This window comes from Coregonus clupeaformis, chromosome 10 (genome assembly GCF_020615455.1).
Source record: "Coregonus clupeaformis isolate EN_2021a chromosome 10, ASM2061545v1, whole genome shotgun sequence".
In the NCBI taxonomy this organism is placed as follows: Eukaryota; Metazoa; Chordata; class Actinopteri; order Salmoniformes; family Salmonidae; genus Coregonus; species Coregonus clupeaformis.
In genome coordinates this window covers 26,456,751-26,483,180 of record NC_059201.1, presented here as the reverse complement: position 1 = coordinate 26,483,180, position 26,430 = coordinate 26,456,751, and the positions used below count along the sequence as shown (strand labels likewise).

The window sequence follows — 26,430 nt, the reverse complement described above, 5'->3', positions numbered from 1 at the left end:
AAAGTCCGTGTTGCCCAGCGACAGCCCCAAAACATCACTGCTCTAGAGGAGATCTGCATGGAGGAATGGGCCAAAATACCAGCAACAGTGTGAAAACCTTGGGAAGACTTACAGAAAACATTTGACCTGTGTCATTGCCAACAAAGGGTATATAACAAAGTATTGAGAAACTTTTGTTATTGACCAAATACTTATTTTCCACCATAATTTGCAAATAAATTCATTAAAAATCCTACAATGTGATTTTCTGGAGAAAAAAAATCTCATTTTGTCTGTCATAGTTGACGTGTACCTATGATGAAAATTACAGGCCTCACTCATCTTTTTAAGTGGGAGAACTTGCACAATTGGTGGCTGACTAAATACTTTTTTCCCCACTGTAGCTAGCAAGTTTACTAGATAGCTACAGTAGTTGCCGTGGTAACCAAACAAACAGACTTGTTAGTGTGGCTAACCAAACCATCAGTCCTAGCTTGCCATTATTAAAATCTAACTCAACAATGCCAATAATGTTTTCAATTCGACTTTTGCTTTCAAAAGCAGCTCAAACATAGAACATGTAAGAATGAACTATAGCCATTGAATTCTACCATGCAAATATACAGTGCGTTATAGGGAAATAATGCACACTCCAGAATGCCCTGGTATAAAGAAACAAGTATTCAACAATGCCATGGTATAAAGTCTCATAAGCCACATACCTTTTGATACCTGGCAAGGAGTTACAATCTGCTGGGGAGAATGTAGAGTACTGAAGTCAGTTCTCAAAGTTAAAACCCTTTTAAGGAGGAGGAGGAGAGATGTCAAATGGGGCCCACTTTATAAGCCTGCCCTGTCCCTGTGCTGGGAAGTGCTGTGCCATTGGTTTAAATAGGCACATCGGACACAGCTCTCTGTGCCAAGGCCCATTGTGAAGGACACTCAGTCAGTCCAAATGGATTTGGACGCTGGGGGAAAATCTTGGATGTGAGGGGAGATGTTAGATATGGAAGAGTGGGTCTTTGAGGGTCAATCTCCATGACTTTTAGGTTTGATCCACTGGCTGGACAGAGTGAGAGAGAGATCCAGCCCTCCTCTATCCCCTCCCCTTCCACCCTCCTTTAACATTTGGGCTGAACCAGTAAGCACAGAGCACAAAACCAATGCCAACAGGGAAACACTAGTGAGTACAAACACACACCTGTACACACACACACACATCACATGATTATGATGGAATAGTGTGTTCTAGCAAAACAACACCAGCTAAGGGTATCTCTTGGAACACTGATCTTATAAATACTGATCACACACATGCACCCCAACAAACCAACCACCTGAGGCCACTGGCACTTTCATCGCCAAGCAACAGCCCACTGAAACCATGGCTGAGTGAATCCTGCCTCACAGTGTCAGGCTCTCCCTCTCCTCTCAAGTGTTAACACTTGAACAGCATTCACAGATGATAACACTGGTGGTCAAACATCAATGTAGGCTGCTAATGCAATGGCTCAGACCTTGATCTCACATTAGATCTTCATGGAAAAATCTATGTGTATGGATTTTCCCATCTGAAGAGTGGTTAAAGTAATCAGGGGAAGTAAAATGTTCAATATTAAGAGACATCTCAGCTCTCCTCCCCTTTAGCAATTTAAACACTTTTCAAGATCATCTCTAGGAAAAATCTAATGTCGATTTCTGTGTTGAAATGTATGCCTATGTATCTATAATGCATGTCTGTGTCTGCTGCTGGTGGCAAAAATAACTTCCCTTTGGGGATCAATAATATCTAATCAATACAAATGAACACATTTCTAGCATACATGAAACTCAATGCACACACTATAAATCAAGTACAGCGCCTTTAGAAAAATATCATCTTTGGTTGAACTGTCCGTTTACTCTTAAACAGAGCACACAGAGGTGGATGGATGATGAAATAGTGGTCTCATGTGAGGAGAACGGTCATGTGCAGTCTCATATGGTGTCTACTGTATGTGTGTGATGTGTCTGTACAGGTTGTACATGATCGGTGCCTGTAGGATTCCAGTGGAAACAGAGAGGAGCAGACCTATGGGACAAGGCTACTCCGCTTGACCCTGACTGTGCATTATTACATTGACCACAGCCAGAAAGTGAACGTTTGGTCAACTTCAGAGCAAAGGCACCATTTTGCTGCAATCAACTCACCCATTCATGACAAGGATTTAAACCTCCTTCTGGAGTACTATGGGGGCAGAAGCAATGCTCTGATTGGTGCTTACCTGGGATGGGGATGACAGGGATGCTGTCATTGGGCACCACTCTGGGAGAACTACTGTCCTCCACGTAGAAATGAGCCGTCTGAAAACACCTCCTGAGAGAGAGAGAGAGAGAGAGAGAGAGAGAGAGAGAGAGAGAGAGAGAGAGAGAGAGAGAGAGAGAGAGAGAGAGAGAGAGAGAGAGAGAGAGAGAGAGAGAGAGAGAGAGAGAGAGATAGAGAGACAGTCAGTCAGTCAGTCAGTCAGTCAGTGGCACATTAGCCCTGAGAATAATGTTTCAGCGCTGTCATCAGCAACGCCACAGGTGACAATCTCCCCCAAAGTAAACACAGATGGCACTGGAGACACATGACAGGATCAAGGTGTACTTTGAACTCCTCCAGATCAGGCGAACATTAGCATAAACACGCAGTCACAACCACACACTCTCACAGCTCACACACCATCAGAGTTAAGACTCACATAAAACCTATGAGGATCAGAATCCATTCGTTTTCAGTTTGAGCTATGAAGCAGAGACATACTGTATGTCTGTGGCTAGCCCAATAATGGACTAAAGGAGCCTAATGTTAATCCTTATAGTCCAAGGACCTTACATGTTCTATTTAAAGGGCGAAAGCCAAAACAGCCAAATACTCCATCTAAACGTACATCGATTCTCAATTGCAGTACGGTTCTAGAAACATAAATCCCTCTACTTTCATAGCACATCAAAATGATTTCACAAATGCAAAATAAATGCTTACTGCACAGTATTTTAACACAGTTGCAGCCGACAGTATTTTTCAGTGACAACACATTTGTGGTGTCCGTCTTTGGTTTACACACCGGTGTTTGGAGATGTAGATAACTAATTAGCACAAGTATGGACTACCTGTGCTAATTAGCTTTCTGCGTCTCCAAACACCTGTGTGTAAACCAAAGACGGACTTGAATGTGTCTTCCGTCTGTTTTCCGTAAACGCGCTGTAACATGGAAATAAGGCCGTGTGGGAACCCTAACCCTGTAAAGGTGTGTATCAATTTAATATATATATATTTGTATTCTTTCTCACTGATATGAAAGATAAGTTTGTTATGCTTCCAAAACCGAACCACAAGCGATGCGTGCTAATGTTCAGACTGAGCGTCGGGGCTCTTAACAAAACTCCCCTGTACAGAAGATGCCTTTGTCCAATATATATGTCATGTAATGGAACTGAGAGTCATGATCAAGGGCTAGTCTGTGGCCAAACGAAGATCAACAGGGCAAAGTACACACGGACACAGCTGCAAGCGCAGGCTATGTAAAGCTAAATGGAGGTGTGTCTGAAAAGACAGCCAGCTCTAGACTAAGCACATACCTTTAGGGAAGTGTACTGTAATAAACATATTACACTGTACGCTTCAGCAAAGAGCTCTCCTCTAAGAGAGATAACAGCTACAATATGGAAACAATGTTAACAGTCAAAACCTGTTCCTCTATTTAAAAATATCAAAGTGAAAGAAAAACTAGCGTTGCTTATTTATTTCTCAATGACAGCACTCCAGACTAATAAGCCTGTCATGAACTTCACTCCTTAAAAAAGAGGTGAGAAAAGGGAGATAAATAATCTCCGTAAGAGAGAGGAGCATATCTGAGCTTGAGCCAGAGGCTATCTACCAAATAGAGAGTAAAGTTACTGACTGAGTGTAAATGTGTATATATGAGTGTCTGTATGTGTGTGTGTGGTCCTACTCCTACCTGTATTTTATGCAGAGTAGATTGCAGAAACTGGTCATCCTAGAGAGATGAGAGAGGAGCGGAGGAGAAGAGAGACAGAACAGCCTTAGCAGGCAGCGTCTACATGCTGCTACTGAACCAGACTAGCGGACGGAGAGAGGAAGGGAGGAGAAGAGAGGAGGAGTAGAGGTAGGAGAGAAGGGAGAGGGAGGACTCCCCTGTCCTGTCTGCACTAACAAGCCAGAGGAGCAGTGACCTGTCACTCTCTCTGTCTAGTAACAGCTCCTGGATCATTCCCCAGTAATTATCCTGTGTGTTTAGAGTCAGGCTCAAGGTTGGTTGACCTGATCTCAGACCAGTCATTACTCACGGGCGGCTTACTGTCCACAGGCAGCCAATGTGGTCCCGACAGGGGAGGGGTTACAGGGCAACATGGGGGTTGAGCCCTGAGTCCGAGCTCTGCTCCACAATAGGATTAGAATTATCCAACACTCCCCTCTCACGCCTCCAACACCTGCTACTGCCCAGGAGACCTCGAGCTCAACCCCTACCCGTTTGTCTGTGTGTGTGTATGCGTGTGGGTATGTGTGTGTGTGTGTATGCGTGTGGGTATGTGTGTGTGTGTGTGTGTGTGTGTGTGTGAGAATAGATACTCTACTGTGACAGATCCCCTGGGGCTATAGCGTCTGGGGGGGCTGTCACCATCCAGATGACATCTCTGTAACACCAGGAACGTTATCTCTGGTACACACACACGCACGCAGACAGACAGACAGACATACACACAAACACACATCCTGCCATCTGTTTCACAGGACACACTAAGGCTAGGTGGGCTAAACTGAGTCTAAATGGTAGTTTAATCCAAACAACCAGCCTAATCTTCCCTAGCCTGCTGCTGCAGCCGTGAGCTCTGCCATTTTCTCTCCCCGGAGGCCCCCTACAGGCCTCAGGGGGTGCTGCACTTCCATTAGCCTCTGTGACAGAGCGCTATGAAAACTTTGGGTAAAGGTTGCCCTCTAGGCACAGATCTAGGAGCAGCTTACTCTCCTGAAATCCTACAAACTTAACCATTAGGGTGGAAACATCAAAATGACTTGAGATCAGTGTCTAGGGGCAGCTTCCTCCTGCTCTGCTGGGTCTCAGCGAGGGGCTAATCATCTGATCGTGGCTGCTGACCTTTACGGAGCCAGGGGTGGTGAGAACCAGAGAGGTCACAGCCCTCACTCAGAGGAGAACAGCTCTTTGAACCCAGGCTGGCATTAAACGCCTGTTTGAAGTGCTATGATGGATGCGCTTTGATGATAAAGGCCTGAGGACTGACGTGCTCTCTTCAGCATCATAGGAATCATATCAATCTTACAGTAAGAGATTTGGCGGGAAACTAGTGCTCATAACCTCAATGCTTTCTTGGTGATGCTGTTTGTGTGACAGTATTTCCAAATGTGTGAGTATCTATGTATGTAAACAAGCTAGTTGTTGAATGAATAAAAATGTGCATGCCCTCCACTAGTATGGCAGATGCAAAACCCTATGGGATATCTCTGTGTCAGTGTCTCCCTGTGGGTGTTTGGTGTGTGTGTGTGTGTGTGTGTGTGTGTATGTTCTCACCTCTAACCCCCCATGTCTGAGGCTGCTTTGCGCCAAAGTGGAGCTAGAAGGGGAGCAGATGGCCAGTCATGCCCCTGGGCCTTATCCCATGAAGGGGCTGGGGCAAGGAGGGCAGGGGGCTATTATAGGGCACTGGGGCTGCTGGGGAGAACAGGGACCATAGCCAGCTCACACACTGATACATGGAGAGACCACAGAGGTTACTCAGGTGGGTGTTTGAATTAGCACTGGAGTGTACAAATCTCACAACGTCTGTTGACCAGCACTGTGTTTAGCAGTGAAGGCTCCTCAGAGGCGGAAGGGGACGACCATCCTCCTCAGGGAATTTCATAAAAATCAAGTTATCATTTTTGGATAAAGCTATACTAAATATATTCACGTCACCAAATAATTGATTAAAGCACATTGTTTTGCAATGAAGGTCTGTAGTAGCCACAGCAGCACTCTGTAGGGTAGCACCAGTGTAGCCGGAGAACAGCTAGCTTCTGTCCTCTGGGTACATTGACTTCAATAAAAAATCTAGGAGGCTCATGGTTCTCAACCCCTTCCATAGACTAACACAGTAATTATGACAACTTCCGGAGGATGTCCTCCAACCTATCAGAGCTCTTGCAGCATGAACAGACATGTTGTCCACCCAATCATAGATCAGAGAATGAATCTAGTACTGAAAGCGTAAGCTACAGCTAGCTAGCACTGCAGTGCCTAAAATGTGGTGAGTAGTTGACTCAAAGAGAGAGATAAACAATAGTTGAATAGTTTTGAACAAATTAATTTCTTCTAATATTAAGGAGAAGCACGAAAGAGAGAGATACAGTAGCTGTATTTCGTAGTATTTATATATATATTAGGGCTGTCAAATGATTAAAATTTTAAATCAAATTAATCAGAATTTTCAGTGGATTAATCATGATTAATCACTATTTGCAATTACACCTGAATCCTAACCATTTTTTTTCTGAAATGCATACCAAAAGATAAATAACAGGACACAGATACATAATTTTCATATTATGTCTGTTTATTAACACAGCCAAATAATGGTGTTTTAAATCAAGCTGAAACATACTACACACCATAATATTTGTCTTTGGCTGTGGCTCTTGACGGTGGCTTATAGAATGAGTCTTGAGACGCCACTTGCAAAACATCAAGGAAACCTGAGTCTTCTACAATGCTAATGGGTCTACAATCCTTTGCAATCCATTTTGCTATTGTGTTGGTCAAATTATCTGAGGTTGATTTTGTTAATTGCCTGCAAACATTCAGCGTGGTCTGGCGCAAACCACTTGCTGAATCTGACGGCCCAGCAAACGCATGTTTGGCGTTGACATGGTACTTCAAGCTTGAACAGCTCCGGTGAAATTGAAACTCCTTCTTACAAATCTTGCAAATAACCTTGTACTTGTTAACTGTACCATCATCATTCTTTTTATATTTGAATCCGTCAATAGGCCCACTTTGCTCACCTTGCTCCATCTCGCCTCTAGCTCCCAACCACTTTCCTGACCTGAATAATTTGTCACACTGCGCATGCGTGAAATGCGTTAAAAAAATTGACGTAATTAACAGCAAACAACTAATTAACGTCGTTAACGCGCTATTTTTGACAGCCCTAATATATATATATACTTTTTTTTACTTTCACTAATTTAGCTAGTGAATGCAGCTAGCTAGTTTAGCCTACTCAAACACCTGGTTCAAACAGAGCGAGATGCTATGTTAGCTTGCTATGGCTATTCTACACTGGAACTCTTCCAAGTGAAGGTAAGCTTTTGGTTTTATTAATTTATTGCCACCGGGGCTTGCCAGTGTAACTGCTAAACTGCTTGCTGTACACTGTACTGCATGATTGTAGCGGGTTTACTAACCCGTTAGTTCTAGTAGCTTTGCTAAAATTGACGTTAATATGGTGACAACGCTGTCGGCTGTGTGTAGCAGTTAGGGTATGAAAGTTTGGCTTGGAACGTTTTTTTTCTTTTTCGCCTGATCACAGACAGCTGTTGTATTGTGCACTGAAGTCCACAAGCGAAGGGAAAAGGTGAGAGGAGGAGAGAGCGTAGATGCGAGAAGGAATAATATATACAACGAGCAAAGTGATCATGCGGTTAATATGTGGCTGCTAGTTCTGTGTTTGCATGTGATCAGGGGTGTATTCACTCCGCCGATTCTGTTGAAAAATGTTTCTTAAACGGAAGCAAACGGAATGAAACAGTGATAAACATAGCTGAATGTGTCCAATAGAAACTCTCGTTTGCAACTGTTGGACTAATGATTACACCCTAGATCAGCTAGATGCAGGCAAGAGTGTGCGAGGCGATATTGAATGTGTCACTGTCTTTCACTTTGATTACTCCTCATTTCTCTCGACCTGCGCACCTACGTTGTAAACTTTCATTCGTAGGCTAGGTTGTAGCAACCTCATGATGGGTATAGGGAAAATTTGAGTATCATGTAGTAGCCTAAACTTATCGATATTACATTGAGCTGGGAGAATGGAATATGAATGACAGTCATCCAATATGCTGTAACAGAAATAAGCCCATGCTCATAAAAAATAAAAATAAACGTCCTCCCTCATCTTAAACGGCACCGACCACCACTGGTGTGTAGCCTATACCTGCCTGTTTTTTTGTATGTTGCTCTATGTTCACCATTCTTTAGAGCTGTGACGGTCATGGAATTTTGGATGACTGGTCATACTGTAATTATTGGTCAGCCAAATGACCGCAGCCACCATTATAATTGGTTGAATAGCAAATGTAATTTATTTATCGTTTTTAAAGATGCACATTTTCTCCTCTTCCGCTCCTGGCTGCATGTGCTGCAGCTGCAGAGAGGGGGGTGTTGCCTAGGCAACCAAATACTTGTTTGCTACAACACAAAGTTTCATCAGTTGTAAAGAGTCCATGTTACCGCGGAAACGGACTCAACCGCAGGAATGCCCGGCCGTCCCATTTTTTTAGTTACACGATTATACGGTAATTGTGCCAGTCCTACCCTTCTTCAAACTATATCAACACGATTTGGGGAAACATTCTTCCTGACAGGTTTTATTCAGTTACATGAGTGTGATGTCTCAGTGTGTTATAGTACCCACCTCCAGTAAACAAGCACAGCCAGCAGCAGGATGAGGCAGACGAAGGTGAGGGCAGAGACCACCACCAGGGGGATGATCCACTCCACCCTGCCCACCCCGGGGGGACCCTGCTGGGTCAGGTTGGACACGCTAGTCCTCTCTGGAGGAGGGGAGAGGACACACAATCAGTCAGAACAACAGCAACATTTACTGGACATATTGGGGATGCTGATCCGGAACAGGAGAGGTCGCGAATGAGGACAAAGACACATTTAGCCTGGGTTAACTGAGCTTCACAAAGGTACAAAATGAGCAACAAAATAATAAACAATGATGTTATAAAATTAGCTAGCCATCTTCTCAACCGAAGACTCATGTTACAGGTTAATTTACCTTGGTAAAGTGCTGGATACGTGATCAGTCAGAATGTTTTCTAAGAAACTATTGAAAAAGAAAAGGAGAGCCGCACACTCTAGGAGCTCAGATGCAATCATTTAATAACCTAATAACCAACATTTCGACAGACAAGCTGTCTTCATCAGTGTATGAAACTATACCATAATACTAAAAAAAACTTGTGCTGTAGAATGTTTAGCCGTGCTTACCAAAGAAACAGTAGCCTCTCTTCATACCAAATGCTACCAGTACCAATACATTCCTGTGCTATCAAAGACAGGTATTCTAAAGTTAGATTTTGGAAGGTAGTGTGGCTATCAACATTATCATCCACCCCTTAACCTACTGTATCTAGACTGGTGCTTTACGCAGACAGGAACAAACCAATCCTGGATCACATTTAATAGGCACACACAGGAGAACAACAACCAAAAATGACAAAGATTAATTGATATTGGAGACGATTAGAACTTCAGCAACCAAATCATCATCTGTTTATTTATGAAGGCAACCCTGGTGCTACAAAGCCAGCTTATCTTCCTACCCAGATAAATGCTCCACTTAGATCCCAAACATCCTGAGCTAGCCCCCGTCCGCGCTAACCCCCCTACCCTACCTACCCAGGGCTGGTTCTCCTGCAGTGCTGTTCCCGGCCCCCATGGCTTTATTCTGCAGCAGGAGCCTGGGTGGTAGCGGTAGCAGCACAGTGGGGGTAGCCCAGAGGAGCAGAGACAGCAGCCCCCTGCATTGCAGCACAGCCAGCCGCTACCACAGCCGCTCTCTCTCTCCCTACCATCCACACACACCATACTGGCAGGGGAACCATGGTGTGCTGCTCCACTCTGCTTTGTTCTGTTCTGCTCTCTCCTATCTGCCTCTCACGCGAACACGAGTCATCCCAAAACACAGCGCCAGCGGAAGTGCACATGGACACACAGGGGCACACACGCGATAATGCACTCACAGCCAGTCACAAACCTGCATCGAAGGACACACACACGGGTCACCATACACACATGCAGCCACACACACATACACACACACCAATGCACGCAAGGCCTACATGACTCTAGTGCCAGCCAGGGAGCTATAAATGGAGCAGAGGTTATTTCCCCTGCAGCTGTGTGTCTGCTCTGAGCTCATCTCGCTGGACCTGAAAGTAGGCCAGCACTCAGCCTAAAGAGAACACCAAGGAGGGAGAGGGAGGAGGAAGGAGGAAGAGAAGGAATTGGAAACAACGAGGATGGAGAGAAAGACAATGTGTGAGAGAGTGAGAGAGAGATAAATAAATAAAGAGAGTGATAGAAAGAGGTAGAGTGAAAAACAGAGGTCCAAAGGGAAATACAGGGAAGGAGAGACAGAGCGAGAGAGTGGGAAAGATGAGAGAGGAGGGAAAGGGGAGTGGAAGAGATAATGAAGGAGAGAGGGGGAATGGAAATCAAGGAAGGAAAGAGGGCATGGTCCTATCTTCCAGACATGTTTCATTTGAGTCTTTGTCTTTGGGAGACTCATATTTAAATCACCAAGTAGGTCAGAAATAGCTATAATGTAACATTATGGTTTTCCATAACATGTAAATTACAGTATAACCCAGCAGACCTAATCAATATTGTACAGGGCCTACTGTAGTTAAGGCTGTCTGCAAGGCAGTGGCAGTTTAAAAGCCTTAACTGTACTTCCAGTAGTGTATCTCAGCATTAGCCACAGTCTCTCAGCATGTAGAGATCTTTCCTGGGCAGACCACTTTACTCCACTCAACACCAGTTTTGGGGAAGCTACTCTGAAAATATAGTTTACCAAGCTACCAATTACTTCACACTGGAAGAAGTTAAGCTACACTAAAGCTACCATTAAAAAATATATAGTTTACATAACTAAAGTTACTACTTCGTGAAAAATTATCATATCTAAATCTAGATCCACTAGCAGCTGCCAAGGCTAATCTAAATATGACATTTCCATCCAATTGGACACAGATTTCCATGCAAACATTCTAAAATCTGCATAGAACCAATATGTGCATATTGCCATCAGAGTTGTGATTCCATCAAATTGACTTGTTGCAGATAAATGGCATGCGTGATGTTATGTTTGTTCCTTTAAATAATGACAAACTGGAGCGTAGGTTGAACTACTTTTAATAAACTGATACTTCAGCTAGCAATCTCCTTGTGTAGCCATGCAAGGCATACTTCAACTTCCCCTCCTCGCATAGCCTGCTGGGTAACGTAGTCTTCAAGTTATTAACACATAACAACACATCTTCCTTCCTTTAAAATAAAACTACTTTCTCTGTAACTAAACATGTTACATCACATTTTTTTACTCAACCTGCATAACATGCAATTTTCAATAACACACATTTCTTTCCCATTTTTTTTTCTCAGCTAAATGCAGTCTGTCCAACAATACTCTATTGTGGCTCTATTTCTTTTCACATAAACAAAAACATCCAATCCAGGTGCCTTTTTCATCAGACCTTTGACAATTTTGACTGAACTTTCTGCTAAGCCGTTGGACCTTGGGTGGTTGGGGCTGGAGGTGTTGTGTCGGAATCCCCAGTCGTTAGCGAACGATCGGAATTCAGAACTTGAGAACTGCGGGCCATTGTCCGAGTACAGTTCAGACGCAACCCCATGTCTTGCAAAGACTGATTTCAGGTAGGTGATTACAGCTTTGCTGGAGGTAGTTGGCAGTGTTGCTCTTCAGGATAGTTTGAGTAGTAGTCGGTAACAACAATGTGACTTTTGCCATTGCAGTCAAAAAGGTCAACTCCAACTTTGTAGTAGGGTCGGTTGGGTACTGGATGAGGCATTAGCGGTTCTGCTTGCTGCTTTGGCCTGTAGGTCAAACACAGTTCACATGAAGCAGTGGTCTGGCTGATTTCCTGGTTCATTCTTGGCCAGTACATTACTTCTCGTGCTCGTCGTTTGCATTTTTCCTCACCCAAGTGGCCCTCGTGTATTTTCTGTAGCATTTCTTTGCGTAGTGTCATAGGAATGACAATCTTGTTGCCTTTGAACACTAAACTTATCGATACCACAGTGAGCTCTGCTCTGCACATCCAGTAATCCTGTATTCTCCTTGGACAGTTGTTTTTCTGTGCAGGCCATCCTATCAGTATTGTTTATTTTAACTCTGTCATTGTTTGGTCAGCTGCGGTCTCTTTTGATCTGCACCATTCTCTCAGAAGACACAGGAAGTGATGCTACGATCATGTCGACGTAGGCCTGAATCTCAGTGTTTTTCTGTGTGTTGGTGTTCTCTTTCTTGTCGACTACTCGAGAAAGAGTGTCGGTGGCGAACATGAACTTTCCCAGGGTGTAGATCATCTTCACATCATACTTTTACAGTCTGATCAACATTATCTGGATTCTCATTGGACAATCATTCAGTGGCTTAGACATGATTGACACCAATGGTTTGTGGTCGGTTTCTACTTGGAAGGCTTGTCCGTAGACGTATTGGTGAAACTTTTCGCACGCGTACAGTGGGGAGAACAAGTATTTGATACACTGACGATTTTGCAGGTTTTCCTACTTACAAAGCATGTAGAGGTCTGTAATTTTAATCATAGGTACACTTCAACTGTGAGAGATGGAATCTAAAACAAAAATCCAGAAAATCACATTGTATGATTTTTAAGTAATTAATTTGCATTTTATTGCATGACATAAGTATTTGATCACCTACCAACCAGTAAGAATTCCGGCTCTAACAGACCTGAGTTTTTCTTTAAGAAGCCCTCCTGTTCTCCACTCATTACCTGTATTAACTGCACCTGTTTGAACTCGTTACCTGTATAAAAGACACCTGTCCACACACTCAATCAAACAGACTCCAACCTCTCCACAATGGCCAAGACCAGAGAGCTGTGTAAGGACATCAGGGATAAAATTGTAGACCTGCACAAGGCTGGGATGGGCTATAGGACAATAGGCAAGCAGCTTGGTGAGAAGGCAACAACTGTTGGCGCAATTATTAGAAAATGGAAGAAGTTCAAGATGACGGTCAATCACCCTCGGTCTGGGGCTCCATGCAAGATCTCACCTCGTGGGGCATCAATGATCATGAGGAAGGTGAGGGATCAGCCCAGAACTACACGGCAGGACCTGGTCAATGACCTGAAGAGAGCTGGGACCACAGTCTCAAAGAAAACCATTAGTAACGCACTACGCCGTCATGGATTAAAATCCTGCAGCGCACGCAAGGTCCCCCTGCTCAAGCCAGCGCATGTCCAGGCCCGTCTGAAGTTTGCCAATGTCCATCTGGATGATCCAGAGGAGGAATGGGAGAAGGTCATGTGGTCTGATGAGACAAAAATAGAGCTTTTTGGTCTAAACTCCACTCGCCGTGTTTGGAGGAAGAAGAAGGATGAGTACAACCCCAAGAACACCATCCCAACCGTGAAGCATGGAGGTGGAAACATCATTCTTTGGGGATGCTTTTCTGCAAAGAGGACAGGACGACTGCACCGTGTTGAGGGGAGGATGGATGGGGCCATGTATCGCGAGATCTTGGCCAACAACCTCCTTCCCTCAGTAAGAGCATTGAAGATGGGTCGTGGCTGGGTCTTCAAGCATGACAACGACCCGAAACACACAACCAGGGCAACTAAGGAGTGGCTCCGTAAGAAGCATCTCAAGGTCCTGAAGTGGCCTAGCCAGTCTCCAGACCTGAACCCAATAGAAAATCTTTGGAGGGAGCTGAAAGTCCGTATTGTCCAGCGACAGCCCCGAAACCTGAAGGATCTGGAGAAGGTCTGTATGGAGGAGTGGGCCAAAATCCCTGCTGCAGTGTGTGCAAACCTGGTCATGACCTACAGGAAACGTATGATCTCTGTAATTGCAAACAAAGGTTTCTGTACCAAATATTAAGTTCTGCTTTTCTGATGTATCAAATACTTATGTCATGCAATAAAATGCAAATTAATTACTTAAAAATCATGCAATGTGATTTCCTGGATTTTTGTTTTAGATTCCATCTCTCACAGTTGAAGTGTACCTATGATAAAAATTACAGACCTCTACATGCTTTGTAAGTAGGAAAACCTGCAAAATCGGCAGTGTATCAAATACTTGTTCTCCCCACTGTATGTGCACACCAGTAGTTCTTTCTCTTTTTTGTGCATACTTTGTTTCTGCGCCTGTCAAGGCTCTGGACACATAAGTGACGGGTTGCCATGTGTCGTCATGCTGTTGCAGAAAAACTGCTCCCAGGCCAAACTGTGACGCATCTGCAGAAATCCTTGTGCTTCTCTCTGGATCATAGAACCTGAGCACTGGCTCTTCTGTGATTGTCTTCTTTAGGTTTTTGAAGCAGTTTTCCTGCTCATGGGACCATTCCCATTCGTTTTTCTGTTCCAGAAGACATCTGAGTGGAGCAGACTGTGCTGACAGTTGAGGTATGAACTTTACAAGGTAGGTGATCATGCCCATGAAGCATCTCACGTCGTCATTGTTCTTCGGGCGCTCCATGTTGTTGATGGCTGATGTTTTCCTCAGGTCTGGTTTGACTCCATCCTCTGAAAGTATGTCTCCCACGAAGGTGTCATGAGCCCTCTCACTCCACCGGGTTACCACCTTAATTTGTTTCCACTATCTTCCACTCTGCTCACCTCCCTCTCTCTACTCAGCCTAACTAGCTCCACCTGTCCCTGCTCTGCTCGGCTCTAATTACTCTGCCAGCTGCGCTGCATTACCCACTAACCTCTCCCAGTATTTAAGGCCCTGTCTTTCAGCTCTCCGGTGTCAGATCGTCTGCAAAGCTCACACCCGGAACCTGTTTGCTCGCGCTTCTGGCTCACCCTGGTTTTGTGACCCCGGACCTGCCTGTTTTTTGGATACTCTTCTGCCTCAGGAGATCCAGACCTGCTTCTGCCTTACGACTCCTGACTACTCTTCAATCCCGGTAACTCTGACCAGCCTTCTGCCTTGCTACTACGTATTTTGGATTTCCCTTGTACTGTACTGCTGCCTGGTTTCATTCCGCCCTGTTGTGTCTGTGTCTCCCCCCCCCCAGGACTTCTGGACCACCCACCACCGGCTTCATAGGACGCATCGCTGCCACTGGGGGGGGCACAGACCCAGCGCTTTGGACGGGATCCCTGTTACCCCTGGAGCCTTCATTCACTCCCTACTTCCCTTTTCCCTTAAGTTTAATAAACTTTCTGGTGTGACGCAATTGTGGTCCTCTGGTCGTCTGTCTGAATCGTGACAGTACGATCTGACCATTATGGACTCAGCGCACACTTTCCCCGACATGGAAACCGATGAGCATGAGCAGCAGTTCCAGCAGCAGCAACAACAACTCGCCATGATCATTCAACTCCTCACCAACCTTACCCCAGCCAGTCTGCCCACCAGCCCAGCCCCGAGTTACCTGCCCCGGTCATTGCAGCCGCTGCTCCGGAACCCAAGATTGGAAACCCCGAGCGGTTCAACGGCGATTCAACCCAGGTCCGGCCATTCCTGACTAGCTGCCGACTTCAGTTCTCCTTGCAGCCAAGGACCTTCGCCACGGAGGGGGCTAAAGTTGGGTATGCCATCACTCACCTGACGGGCCGAGCTCGACTCTGGGGAACAGCAGAGTTCGAACGTCAAACCCCCGCATGTGCTACCTTCGACCTGTTTGCTGAGGAGATGCTGAAGGTGTTTGACCTGGATTCACCCACCGCAGAGGCGTCTCGTGAACTGTTCAGTATTCGACAAGGCAGACGTACAGTCGCAGACCATTCCATCGACTTCCGAACCCTGGCTAGACGAAGTTCTTGGAACACACCATCGTTGGTGGACGCGTTCTTCCATAGTTTGGCTGACTATATCAAGGACGAGTTGGTCTCCCATGAACTGCCTTCCACTCTTGATGAAGCCATCGCACTGACTGTCAGGATCGACAGAAGGATACAGACCCGTCGTCGTGAGAGGGGGCGCCAAGGTCCACCTACTACCGGCATTCGGAGAGATCCGACTGGGCTCCTGTCATCTACTGCCACTCACCCAGGTCAGCTTGATCAGTCTGAGCCTATGGAGATTGGGCGAGCCTCCCTCACTCCTGCAGAGCGCCAGCGCCGCTTCACCTCAAACCTCTGCCTCTATTGTGGAGGTGATGGACATCGTGTGGTAACCTGCCCTTTAAAGGGCCGAAGCTCACCGGGCGTAGGGGGAGTCCGGTTGAGTTCAATGACCATCCAGTCCTCCGACCGCAAACCCCTGCTGCAAGTTCACCTCCGCCTCTCTGACTCAACTCACACCCTGGCTGCTCTGGTGGATTCTGGCGCCGAAGCCAACATAATGGACATCAAGCTGGCACGCCAACTGGGACTGGAGAACCTCCGTTTGACACCTCCTATTCCTGCCCGGGCACTGGACGGACACTTACTCGGATCGGTCACTCATGTCACGGCCCCGGTCTCGATGGGTCTGTCCGGAAACCATCAAGAAACTATCCAGTTTCACCTGCTCCCCTCTCCAGGCCAACCCCTCATCCTGGGTTACCCATGGCTCCGCCCGGCACAACCCTCAGCTCGACTGGGTGACCGGGGTGATCAGGGAGTGGGGAGAGGACTGCCACCGAACCTGCCTGCTTGCTGCCGCACTACCCCCTCGGCCAGTACCTACTAACTCCGCTCCTGACCTCTCCAATGTCCCAGAATGCTACCATGGTCTCAGAGAGGTGTTTAACAAAGCAAGAGCCACATCTCTGCCCCCTCACCGACCGTACGACTGTGCCATCGACCTCCTCCCTGGCACAGCTCCTCCAAGGGGTCGTCTTTATTCGTTGTCTGCTCCTGAAAGAAAGTCCATGGAGGACTACATCAATGGCTCTCTGTCCGCAGGATTAATCCGTTCATCTTCATCTCCTGCTGGTGCTGGCTTCTTCTTTGTGGGGAAGAAGGACGGATCTCTTCGCCCCTGCATCGACTACAGGGGACTCAACGACATCACAGTGAAAAACCGTTACCCTCTGCCTCTGCTCACCTCTGCTTTTGAGTTGCTCCAGGGAGCCACTGTTTTTACCAAGTTGGATCTCAGAAACGCTTACCACCTAGTGCGGATCCGGGAGGGAGATGAATGGAAAACCGCATTCAATACACCAACAGGCCACTACGAGTATCTGGTTATGCCTTTTGGCCTCACCAATGCTCCTGCTGTGTTCCAGGCTCTAGTGAATGATGTACTGCGGGACATGTTAAACAAGTTTGTCTTCGTTTACCTGGATGACATCTTAATTTACTCCAGAAACCTGTCTGAACACACCCGCCATGTCCAGCAAGTCCTTCATCGTCTTCTGGAGAATTCCCTCTACGCCAAGGCAGAGAAATGTGAGTTTCACGTCAAGACAGTGGCCTTCCTGGGGTACATAGTGGCAGAAGGAAGTATCCAAATGGATCCTGCCAAAGTATCAGCAGTCACTTCATGGCCAGTTCCGGAGAACAGAAAGAAGCTGCAACAGTTTCTGGGGTTTGCTAACTTCTATAGGAAGTTTATCCGGAACTACAGTACCGTTGCTGCCCCTCTCACTGCTCTAACCAGCACCAAGCAACCCTTCACCTGGACCCCAGCAGCCGACAAAGCCTTCAGTACCCTCAAGGTGAGGTTCACCTCCGCTCCCATCCTCCAGATGCCTGATGTGGACCGGCAATTCATTGTGGAGGTGGACGCCTCGGATGTGGGAGTTGGTGCTGTGATTTCTCAGTGGGCTGCGGAGGATAGGAAGCTCCATCCCTGTGCCTTTTTCTCACGTCGGTTGTCCCCCTCTGAGTGCAATTACGACATAGGGAACCGTGAGCTGCTGGCTGTGAAGCTTGCCTTGGAGGAGTGGCGTCACTGGCTGGAGGGGTCCACCATTCCATTTCTCGTTTGGACCGATCATAAGAACTTGGAGTACATCCGCACGGCCAAACGGTTGAACTCCAGGCAGTCCCGCTGGGCCCTGTTCTTCACCAGGTTTAATTTCACTCTGTCATACCGGCCTGGATCACGCAACACCAAGCCAGACGCCCTCTCCCGTCAATTCCAGAAGGATGACACCCCCTCCAAGGACCCTGTGTCGATTCTGCCAAGTCCCTGCATCGTTGCAGCTCTGACCTGGGCTGTTGAGGAACAGGTGCTGGAGGCTCTCCGTAACCAGCCAGGTCCCAGCACTTGCCCAGCTGACCGCCTTTTTGTCCCCGAAGACCTGAGGTCCCAGGTCATTCAGTGGGGACATGACTCCCGCCTAGCTTGTCACCCTGGCTCCACCCGCACTTACAACCTGCTCGCCCAGAGGTTCTGGTGGCCCTCTCTGAGGAGGGATGTACGGGAATTCGTCCAAGCCTGCCCCATCTGCAACCAACACAAGTCGTCCTGCCAGCCCCCAGCCGGATTGCTGCAGCCCCTGCCTGTGCCCAGACGTCCCTGGTCTCACATCGCCCTTGACTTTGTCACGGGGCTGCCCCCTTCAAGTGGCATGACCGTCATTCTCACCATCGTTGACCGTTTCAGCAAGATGGCACACTTCATTCCCCTCCCCAAGCTCCCAACCGCCAAGGAGACCGCCCAGGTGGTCCTGGAACACGTCTTCCGGATCCACGGACTGCCAAGGGATGTTGTTTCTGACCGTGGTCCACAATTCTCCTCCGCTTTTTGGAAGGAGTTCTGTCACCTGCTGGGAGCCACAGTCAGTCTGACTTCCGGATTCCATCCCCAATCCAATGGGCAGTCAGAGCGGGCTAATCAGGAGCTCGAGAAGGCACTGCGATGCATGACTTCACGCAACCCCCACTCCTGGTCGCAGCAATTGACATGGGTGGAGTACGCACACAATTCTCTGACCTGCTCTGCCATCGGTATGTCCCCTTTCCAATGTGTTTATGGATACCAGCCTCCTCTATTTGCCAGCCAGGAGGAGGAGGTTACTTGCCCATCTGCACTTGCTTTTGCCCGTCGATGTCGCCGCACCTGGTCACAAGCCCGAGCCACACTCCTCAGGTCCGTTGCCAGCTACACTACCGGGGCCAACCGTCGGAGAATTCCTGCTCCCACCTACCATGTTGGTCAAAGGGTGTGGTTGTCATCGAAGAACCTGCCACTCAGGGTGGAGTCGCAGAAGCTGGCACCTCGGTTCATTGGCCCATTCCCTATCATAAGAGTGATTAGCCCAACTGCTGTCCGGCTCCAACTGCCTAATTCCCTGAGGGTGCACCCCACTTTCCATGTGTCTAAGATTAAGCCCATCCATGAGAGTCCGCTGGTTCCTGCTGCGCCTGGTCCTCCTCCTCCACGGCTCGTCGATGGTGGTCTGGTTTACACCGTCCGCCGCCTGCTTCGGTCCAGACGGAGGGGTAGGGGTCTCCAGTACCTCATTGACTGGGAGGGCTATGGACCTGAGGAAAGGACCTGGGTGCCAGCTAGTCGGATTGTGGATAGGACTCTCATCACCGCTTTCCACCAACGGCATCCTGATCAACCTGCAATCCGTAGGGGCCGCCCCAGAGGGGTCCCTAACCGTCCGGCCCGCTCGGCTTCCTGTCCTGTGCCTGATCCTGTCTCGGGACCTGTCCCATCTCCCGACCACGGCCCTCCGGCTTCCTCCGAGGATGAGGACGTTCACTCGGACCGTTCGGAGGAGTTCTAGCCCTCCTCCGGCTCCCCTCCTCCCGCCCGGCGTGGTGTTGCTCTTGGGACTTCTGGGGCCGTCCCTTGGGGGGGGTTCTGTCATGAGCCCTCTCACTCCACCGGGTTACCACCTTAATTTGTTTCCACTATCTTCCACTCTGCTCACCTCCCTCTCTCTACTCAGCCTAACTAGCTCCACCTGTCCCTGCTCTGCTCGGCTCTAATTACTCTGCCAGCTGCGCTGCATTACCCACTAACCTCTCCCAGTATTTAAGGCCCTGTCTTTCAGCTCTCCGGTGTCAGATCGTCTGCAAAGCTCACACCCGGAACCTGTTTGCTCGCGCTTCTGGCTCACCCTGGTTTTGTGACCCCCGGACCTGCCTGTTTTTTGGATACTCTTCTGCCTCAGGAGATCCAGACCTGCTTCTGCCTTACGACTCCTGACTACTCTTCAATCCCGGTAACTCTGACCAGCCTTCTGCCTTGCTACTACGTATTTTGGATTTCCCTTGTACTGTACTGCTGCCTGGTTTCATTCCGCCCTGTTGTGTCTGTGTCTCCCCCCCCCCAGGACTTCTGGACCACCCACCACCGGCTTCATAGGACGCATCGCTGCCACTGGGGGGGGCACAGACCCAGCGCTTTGGACGGGATCCCTGTTACCCCTGGAGCCTTCATTCACTCCCTACTTCCCTTTTCCCTTAAGTTTAATAAACTTTCTGGTGTGACGCAATTGTGGTCCTCTGGTCGTCTGTCTGAATCGTGACAGAAGGTAAGTGTTTTCACACCAAACTCGCAATTGTCTTTGTTTAGTTTCAGGTTGACTTTCCGTGTCAGGTCCAGCACTTGCCTCACTCTCGCGTCGTGTTCTTCTTTTGTGGACCCCCAGACGATGATGTCATCCATCATGATCTCTACTCCTGGAATGTGCTCGAAGATCATGTGAATTGTCTTGTGGTAGACCTCTGGCGCTGAGAGAATCCCATACGGTAGACAAAGAAATCTGTACCTGCCCTCAGGTGTGTTGAATGTGCATAGCCTTGAGCTTGCATCATCTAGCTTCATTTGCCAGAATCCTGATGAGGCATCAAGCTTACTGAACCATTTTGCTCCAGCAAACTGCAACATTATCTCTTCTCTGGTTGGCAACTTGAAATGCTCTCGCTTGATAGCTTTGTTGAAATCTCTCAGTCTAGACATATCCTGAGATCCCCATTATTTTTCACCACAATAACCAGTGAGCTTACCCAATCTCTAGGTTCATCCATTTTTGTGATGACGTCCATCTTTTCCATGCGTCAGAGTTCCTACTTGAGCTTTTCCTCAGTGCAAATGGAACTTTTCTGCACGCATGTACAACTGGAGTAATTTTGTCATCAGTACATATTGTGTTCTCCAGGTAAACATCGAGACCCTCAAACACGTCCTCAGCCAGTAGCGATTCTTGGTCATTTTCAGTCTGTGATGTCACTACATACATACACTCTTTTGACCAAATTGAGCTTTTCACATGCACTGATTCCTAGAATAGGCTGTACACTCTTTTCCACGATCAGCAGCTGTGCTTTGAACTGTTTTCCTTTGTGCTGTAAAGTAACCTTGATTTTCACGGGGTGTATTTTGCTCTTCACTTTCAGTGTTTTGTAGTCATCCAGCGACAACCGGTTTACCTGAGCTCCTGTATCGAGCTTGAATGGCACAATCCATTCAGCTTTTACTGCATTGCATATTTCCACAGAATCAACAAAGAATTCTTCAGTCTCCTCTTTGACTGTGTGAACCTTTTTCTTTGTAGCCTCAGCTCTGCAGCATTTTGAGAAATGATTATTTTTCCCACAGTTGTTACACGATTTGCCATATGCAGGGCAATTTTTTGGCGTGTGGATAACTACACATTTTCCACATCTGGTGTTTTGATTTTTCTATTTTGCTTGTTTTTGTTTTGTAAAGCGTTGTGTGTGTTGCTCCTCTCTTTTTATTGCACTGAAGTCTCATCCCTGCGCAGCTCTTTAACTTGTGCTCTGGTGGTTTCAGCTGCTCGACACATATTCACTGCTTTATCCAAAGTTAATTCTTACTCACGCAGCAATCTCTCCTTGAGTCCATTATCAAGTATGCCAAAGACTATCCTGTCTTTCACTAGTGAGACTTTCAGATTTTCAAATTCACACGTTTTGCTCAGTGTGTTCAGCTCAGCCAAGTACTGGTCAAAACTGACTCCCTGTTTCTGATCATGAGAGAAAAACTTGTATCTCTCAAATGTGACGTTCTGGCTTGGTACAAGTTTGCCTCGTCTAGCTGAAAGCTATTGTAAATGTCCAATGCATCCTCTCCAATAACATGCAGAAAAATGGAAGCTTTCAATTTGTCATCATCTCCCCCTGCTCCACTGGCTGCTAGGTAGATCTCTGCTTGAAACGTTTCCAATTGTCTGCTAGATTGCCTGTTAACTGCATAGGAGTAGGAGGACTAAGCCTATCAATGACGGGAAACAGGTACAGTTTCAATTTCTCTTACTTCAGTAGGTTGCTCATCAACTTGTTCGTCAACAGATTCCAATGCAGCCTCGCTCTCGCTGCTGCGGCTCGTTGGCATCGCTCTTGCAAGTTCGACTACTCACGTCACTTGACTTGTGGTAGAATGTTAAATTTTCGTCGCGGAAATTTGCAGAGTTACTCCTTTCTTTTCTCTGTCTCGTCAGAGCGCCTACCAATCTGACACCATGTTATGTTTGTTCCTTTAAATAATGACAAACCTCGGCGTAAGTTGAACTACTTTTAATAAACTGATACTTCAGCTAGCAATCTCCTTGTATAGCCATGCAAGGCATACTTCAACTTCTCCCCCTCGCATAGCCTGCTGGGTAACGTAGTCTTCATGTTATTAACACATAACAACACAACATAGCGCACATAAAAATACCTTTTGCGGTTAAATTCCCATGTACCGAATAAAAAATAAAAGTGAAATGGGCTTCCATCACATTTTCAACTGTATTGATGGTTTTCTCACAAACAAATATAGCGAGTGTGCCAACTCTTGCTATTGGCAGGTGCGCTCTAGCCAACAGTTCGCAAATACAGTGCGGGTAAAGTCTACATGATGAGATTATTATGGACAAATGAGCAAGATTATTTTTATTTGTCAAATGGCAGCCAAGCATCGATGATCATGTCACCAGAATAAGACCCTCGATATTTATTGTAAAGTAGCATCAAACTCATCACCTTGCACTTTCACCACCCTGTGAAATTCATCATAACCTATTTAATCTGTAGACTACTAAACTGCATTCTTTCCCGACGAGTCGTTGTGGGAGGACCACACAACATGTTATACTGTGACTCCAAGTTTACTTCGATATGATGGTTATTATATCAATATATGCGCATAAAAGCGTTTCCACCGACATTTATCGCATCATTAATTTCACAGACACAAAAAGATCCCACTTTGTCTACCGTATTTTGTTTTGTCAACATTTGGAAAGTTTACCGACAAATATTCGTTTCCATCAGACCGATCACAACATTTTTTTATCTGACATGTACTTTACTCACATTAAAAGCTTTGATGGAAACCTGGTTACTGACTACAAATTGCAAGAACAGATCACACTGGTGTCAGATGTTAACAGAAGGTGTATTTTAGCCTATTAGAGAATTAGGCATGTCTGATGCTGAAAAAAAAGGAAATTCTTGCCTACACCCATATTTTATTTTATTTTTGCAAAAAAAGTTGTGTGTATTTCCAGTAGTTACACCACTCCATGTCAAAAAAGTAAATAACTACTGAAAGCACTACCAATATTTTTATTTAGTTCAACTACCACCAAGCTGCTGCAAAATGTTGTTCACTACTCCCCAACACTCCTCAACACCTACATTATGTCATTCAGTATAGCCATAAGAGTGGAAAAAACGTTTAAACTGAACCATGGTACAGTATGTCTAATACAAGGCTGTCATATTCCTTTCCACTTTATAGTCGTATTATAGCGCGGCAGGTAGCCTAGCGGTTGAGAGTGATGGGCCAGTAACCGAAAGTTCGCTGGTTCAAATTCCCGAGCCGACTAGGTGAAAAATCTGTTGATGTGCCCTTGAGCAAGGCACTTAACCCTAATTGCTCCTGTAAGTGGGTCTGGATAAGAGCGTCTGCTAAATGATTAAAATGTAATAGGAGGAATCACATACTGAAGAAAGGAAAAAGATCACAAGTTGAGACAGGGAGTACAATCTGGTCTCAGATCCAAGTCTGATGCCCTTTCATTATTTTTCTCAGAATGAACTGAAGAGAAGCCACTATAATGCCTGTGCTCACCTGTGTGTATGGAGAATGGCCAGTGGCTTTTGTCCCCTCCTGTGCTGGGCTGGAGAGTGGGGGAGGGGCTGTCTTGGGCTGGGAACTCTGCAGTGTCATTCCCTGGCTCAAAGGTAGGGGGCACCACTGTGCCTGTCTCCACCATGCTCTGTGTGTGTGTCACCAGCTGGTCCTCCACAGCACTAGAGGGCGTAGTGCTGCTGGTGTTAGTCTTACTCTCCCCTCCTTCTCTTCCTTTCTCTTTGGCAGTCGAGGCTGGGGCGGCCGTGGGCGGCTCTTTCACTACCGTGCTGTTCGTCTGCTTCTCTACCTTGTCTGCCGTCGTTGCTTTCTTCTCTTTCGTCTCCTTTTCTTTCTCCTCCTCGTCTTCCTCCTTATCCTCCTCTCCTTCTTTCTCTCCCTCCTCTCCCTCACCTTTGGCACCTTTCTTCCCGTCCTCGGAGCCCTCTCCATTGTCTTTGGCTGTGTCAGCGCTCTGGGAGGCTGCTGGTTCGGTGGTGGGCTGACGAGGGGTGGCAGCGGTGGGATTCTGGCTGGAGGATGGGGCTCTGGTGGGCCACACAGAGCTGGGGAAGGAGGAGATCACCCCACCACTGAACCCTAGCCCTGCCAGTAGGGTACTAGTCACCACGGACGCCACCGTCGCCTGGCTACCACTGGAGGAGGGGCTGATGCCTGTCGCCATGGAGACAAAGGAGAAGGGGAGGCCGGAGGAGGTCCAGGTGGAGGAGCCGGAGCTGATGGGAGCCATGTCTGCCGAGGAGGCTGGGGAAACAGTGGGCTAGAGATAGAAAGTATGGAGAGGCGAAAAAAGGTGAGGGGGTAGGACAGGGAGGGAAAAGAGAGAAGTGATTGAATAATTCAATGACATAATAGCCCATGTTATCATGAATATGTGGAACTGTTTCATCAATTGAAAATAAAAAGCAATCAAGTACATCATTTGTTATCTGCACATTACATTTATATCTGTGGTCTGTAGTTAAACGTCTTTGGAGTTGACAGTATCGGAGTCACAGAGCATGCTCTCCAGCACAGAGGTTTAATAATGAGACAGTGCTGCTCCCTGTTGGAGAGAGGTAGTACTACAGCAGTTTCACACAGCACTCACCATCCCAGTCTTCACTATCCTCGTCCCTTCAAATATCCTGGTTGTGTTAGCTGAAAGGAGAACATAACATGAAACTTGTTAACCAATGATAACAAAACATATATTTTACTGTATAGTCAGTATAATACCGCTATTGATTCTAGCTGTGCAACACATCAGCATAGGCATTTAGACAGACAGAGATATCGTGATGAGGAGGGGAAAGAGTAGAGACAACTCTGGATCACTAAACAAGACAATAAGGGAACAAAACAAGATAAAGAGATTTGGGATAAATATAGACTGAGTGATGAAACATGAGGGAAATACTTACAGATAATTTTTACAAAAGTGAAAAGGAAAAATGAAGGAAAGATGAGGAGGATGATGATGAGGATGATGATGAGGAGGATGATAATGAGGAAGAGTCACCTCTGAAGAGCATGCTCTGGCTGAAGTCACTGCGCATGTCATTCATACACACAGCCTGCACCCGGAACAGGTACAGCACGTCAGGAGACACCGGAGTGATGACAGCTTCCTGCAACACACAAACACACACAACCAGGGACGTCAGCAATACACAGGAACACCACACACTTACACATACACACAGGCGCACACCACTGGCGCACACCACTTTAATGGTATACACAGTTGTCTAGCTTCATACTCCGTCAGAGTTCTAAAAGATCTGATAGAATGGTTATGTTTTTACTGGGGATTTTCAAATTAATAATTTTCCATATTTTACTAATTAACTTGTATTTTTAGAGGCAAATATATGTCTGTTTTGAGTATCTGTTGTCAACTCCGTCACTGATGGCTAACCCCCTTTAGATCTTTTTTTTTTTTTTTATGCCTTTTATGGTGTCTGACAGAGTTTAAATAAAGCCAGTTAATTGAATTTTTTAAAAATAAATAAATTAGGAGGCTGTTCCTTTACATGGTGGAATAGCTGATACTTTGGTCTATCAAAATACAGTTGAAGTCGGAAGTTTACATACACTTAGGTTGGAGTCATTAAAACTTGTTTTCAACCACACCACAAATTTCTTGTTAACAAACTATAGTTTTGGCAAGTTGGTTAGGACATCTTCTTTGTGCATGACACAAGTAATTTTTCCAACAATTGTTTACAGTCAGATTATTTCACTTATAATTCACTGTATCACAATTCCAGTGGGTCAGAAGTTTACATACACTAAGTTGACTGTGCCTTTAAACAGCTTGGAAAATTCCAGAAAATGATGTAATGGCTTTAAAAGCTTCTGATAGGCTAATTGACATCATTTGAGTCAATTGGATGTGTACCTGTGGATGTATTTCAAGGCCTACCTTCAAACTCAGGAAGGAGACGCGTTCTGTCTCCTAGAGATGAACGTACTTTGGTGC

At 46.4% G+C, this 26,430-nt stretch overlaps 1 protein-coding gene across 3 annotated transcripts in view; it reads right to left on the bottom strand.

Moving 5' to 3' along the window:
* LOC121574943 (receptor-type tyrosine-protein phosphatase gamma) overlaps nt 1–26,430 on the bottom strand; it is a 401,205-nt gene that overhangs the window by 29,154 nt on the left and 345,621 nt on the right. For 2 of the 3 annotated variants that reach the window (XM_041887647.2, XM_041887649.2), the window contains exons 10-15: nt 25,468–25,576; nt 25,057–25,106; nt 23,946–24,726; nt 8,653–8,791; nt 3,963–4,001; nt 2,244–2,335 (exon numbers count right to left, since the gene is read on the bottom strand). In XM_041887647.2, coding sequence (XP_041743581.2) covers nt 2,244–2,335; nt 3,963–4,001; nt 8,653–8,791; nt 23,946–24,726; nt 25,057–25,106; nt 25,468–25,576 — 1,210 coding nt within the window. The remainder of the gene's footprint in view (nt 1–2,243; nt 2,336–3,962; nt 4,002–8,652; nt 8,792–23,945; nt 24,727–25,056; nt 25,107–25,467; nt 25,577–26,430) is intronic. The other variant, XM_041887648.2, reaches the window with a different exon arrangement.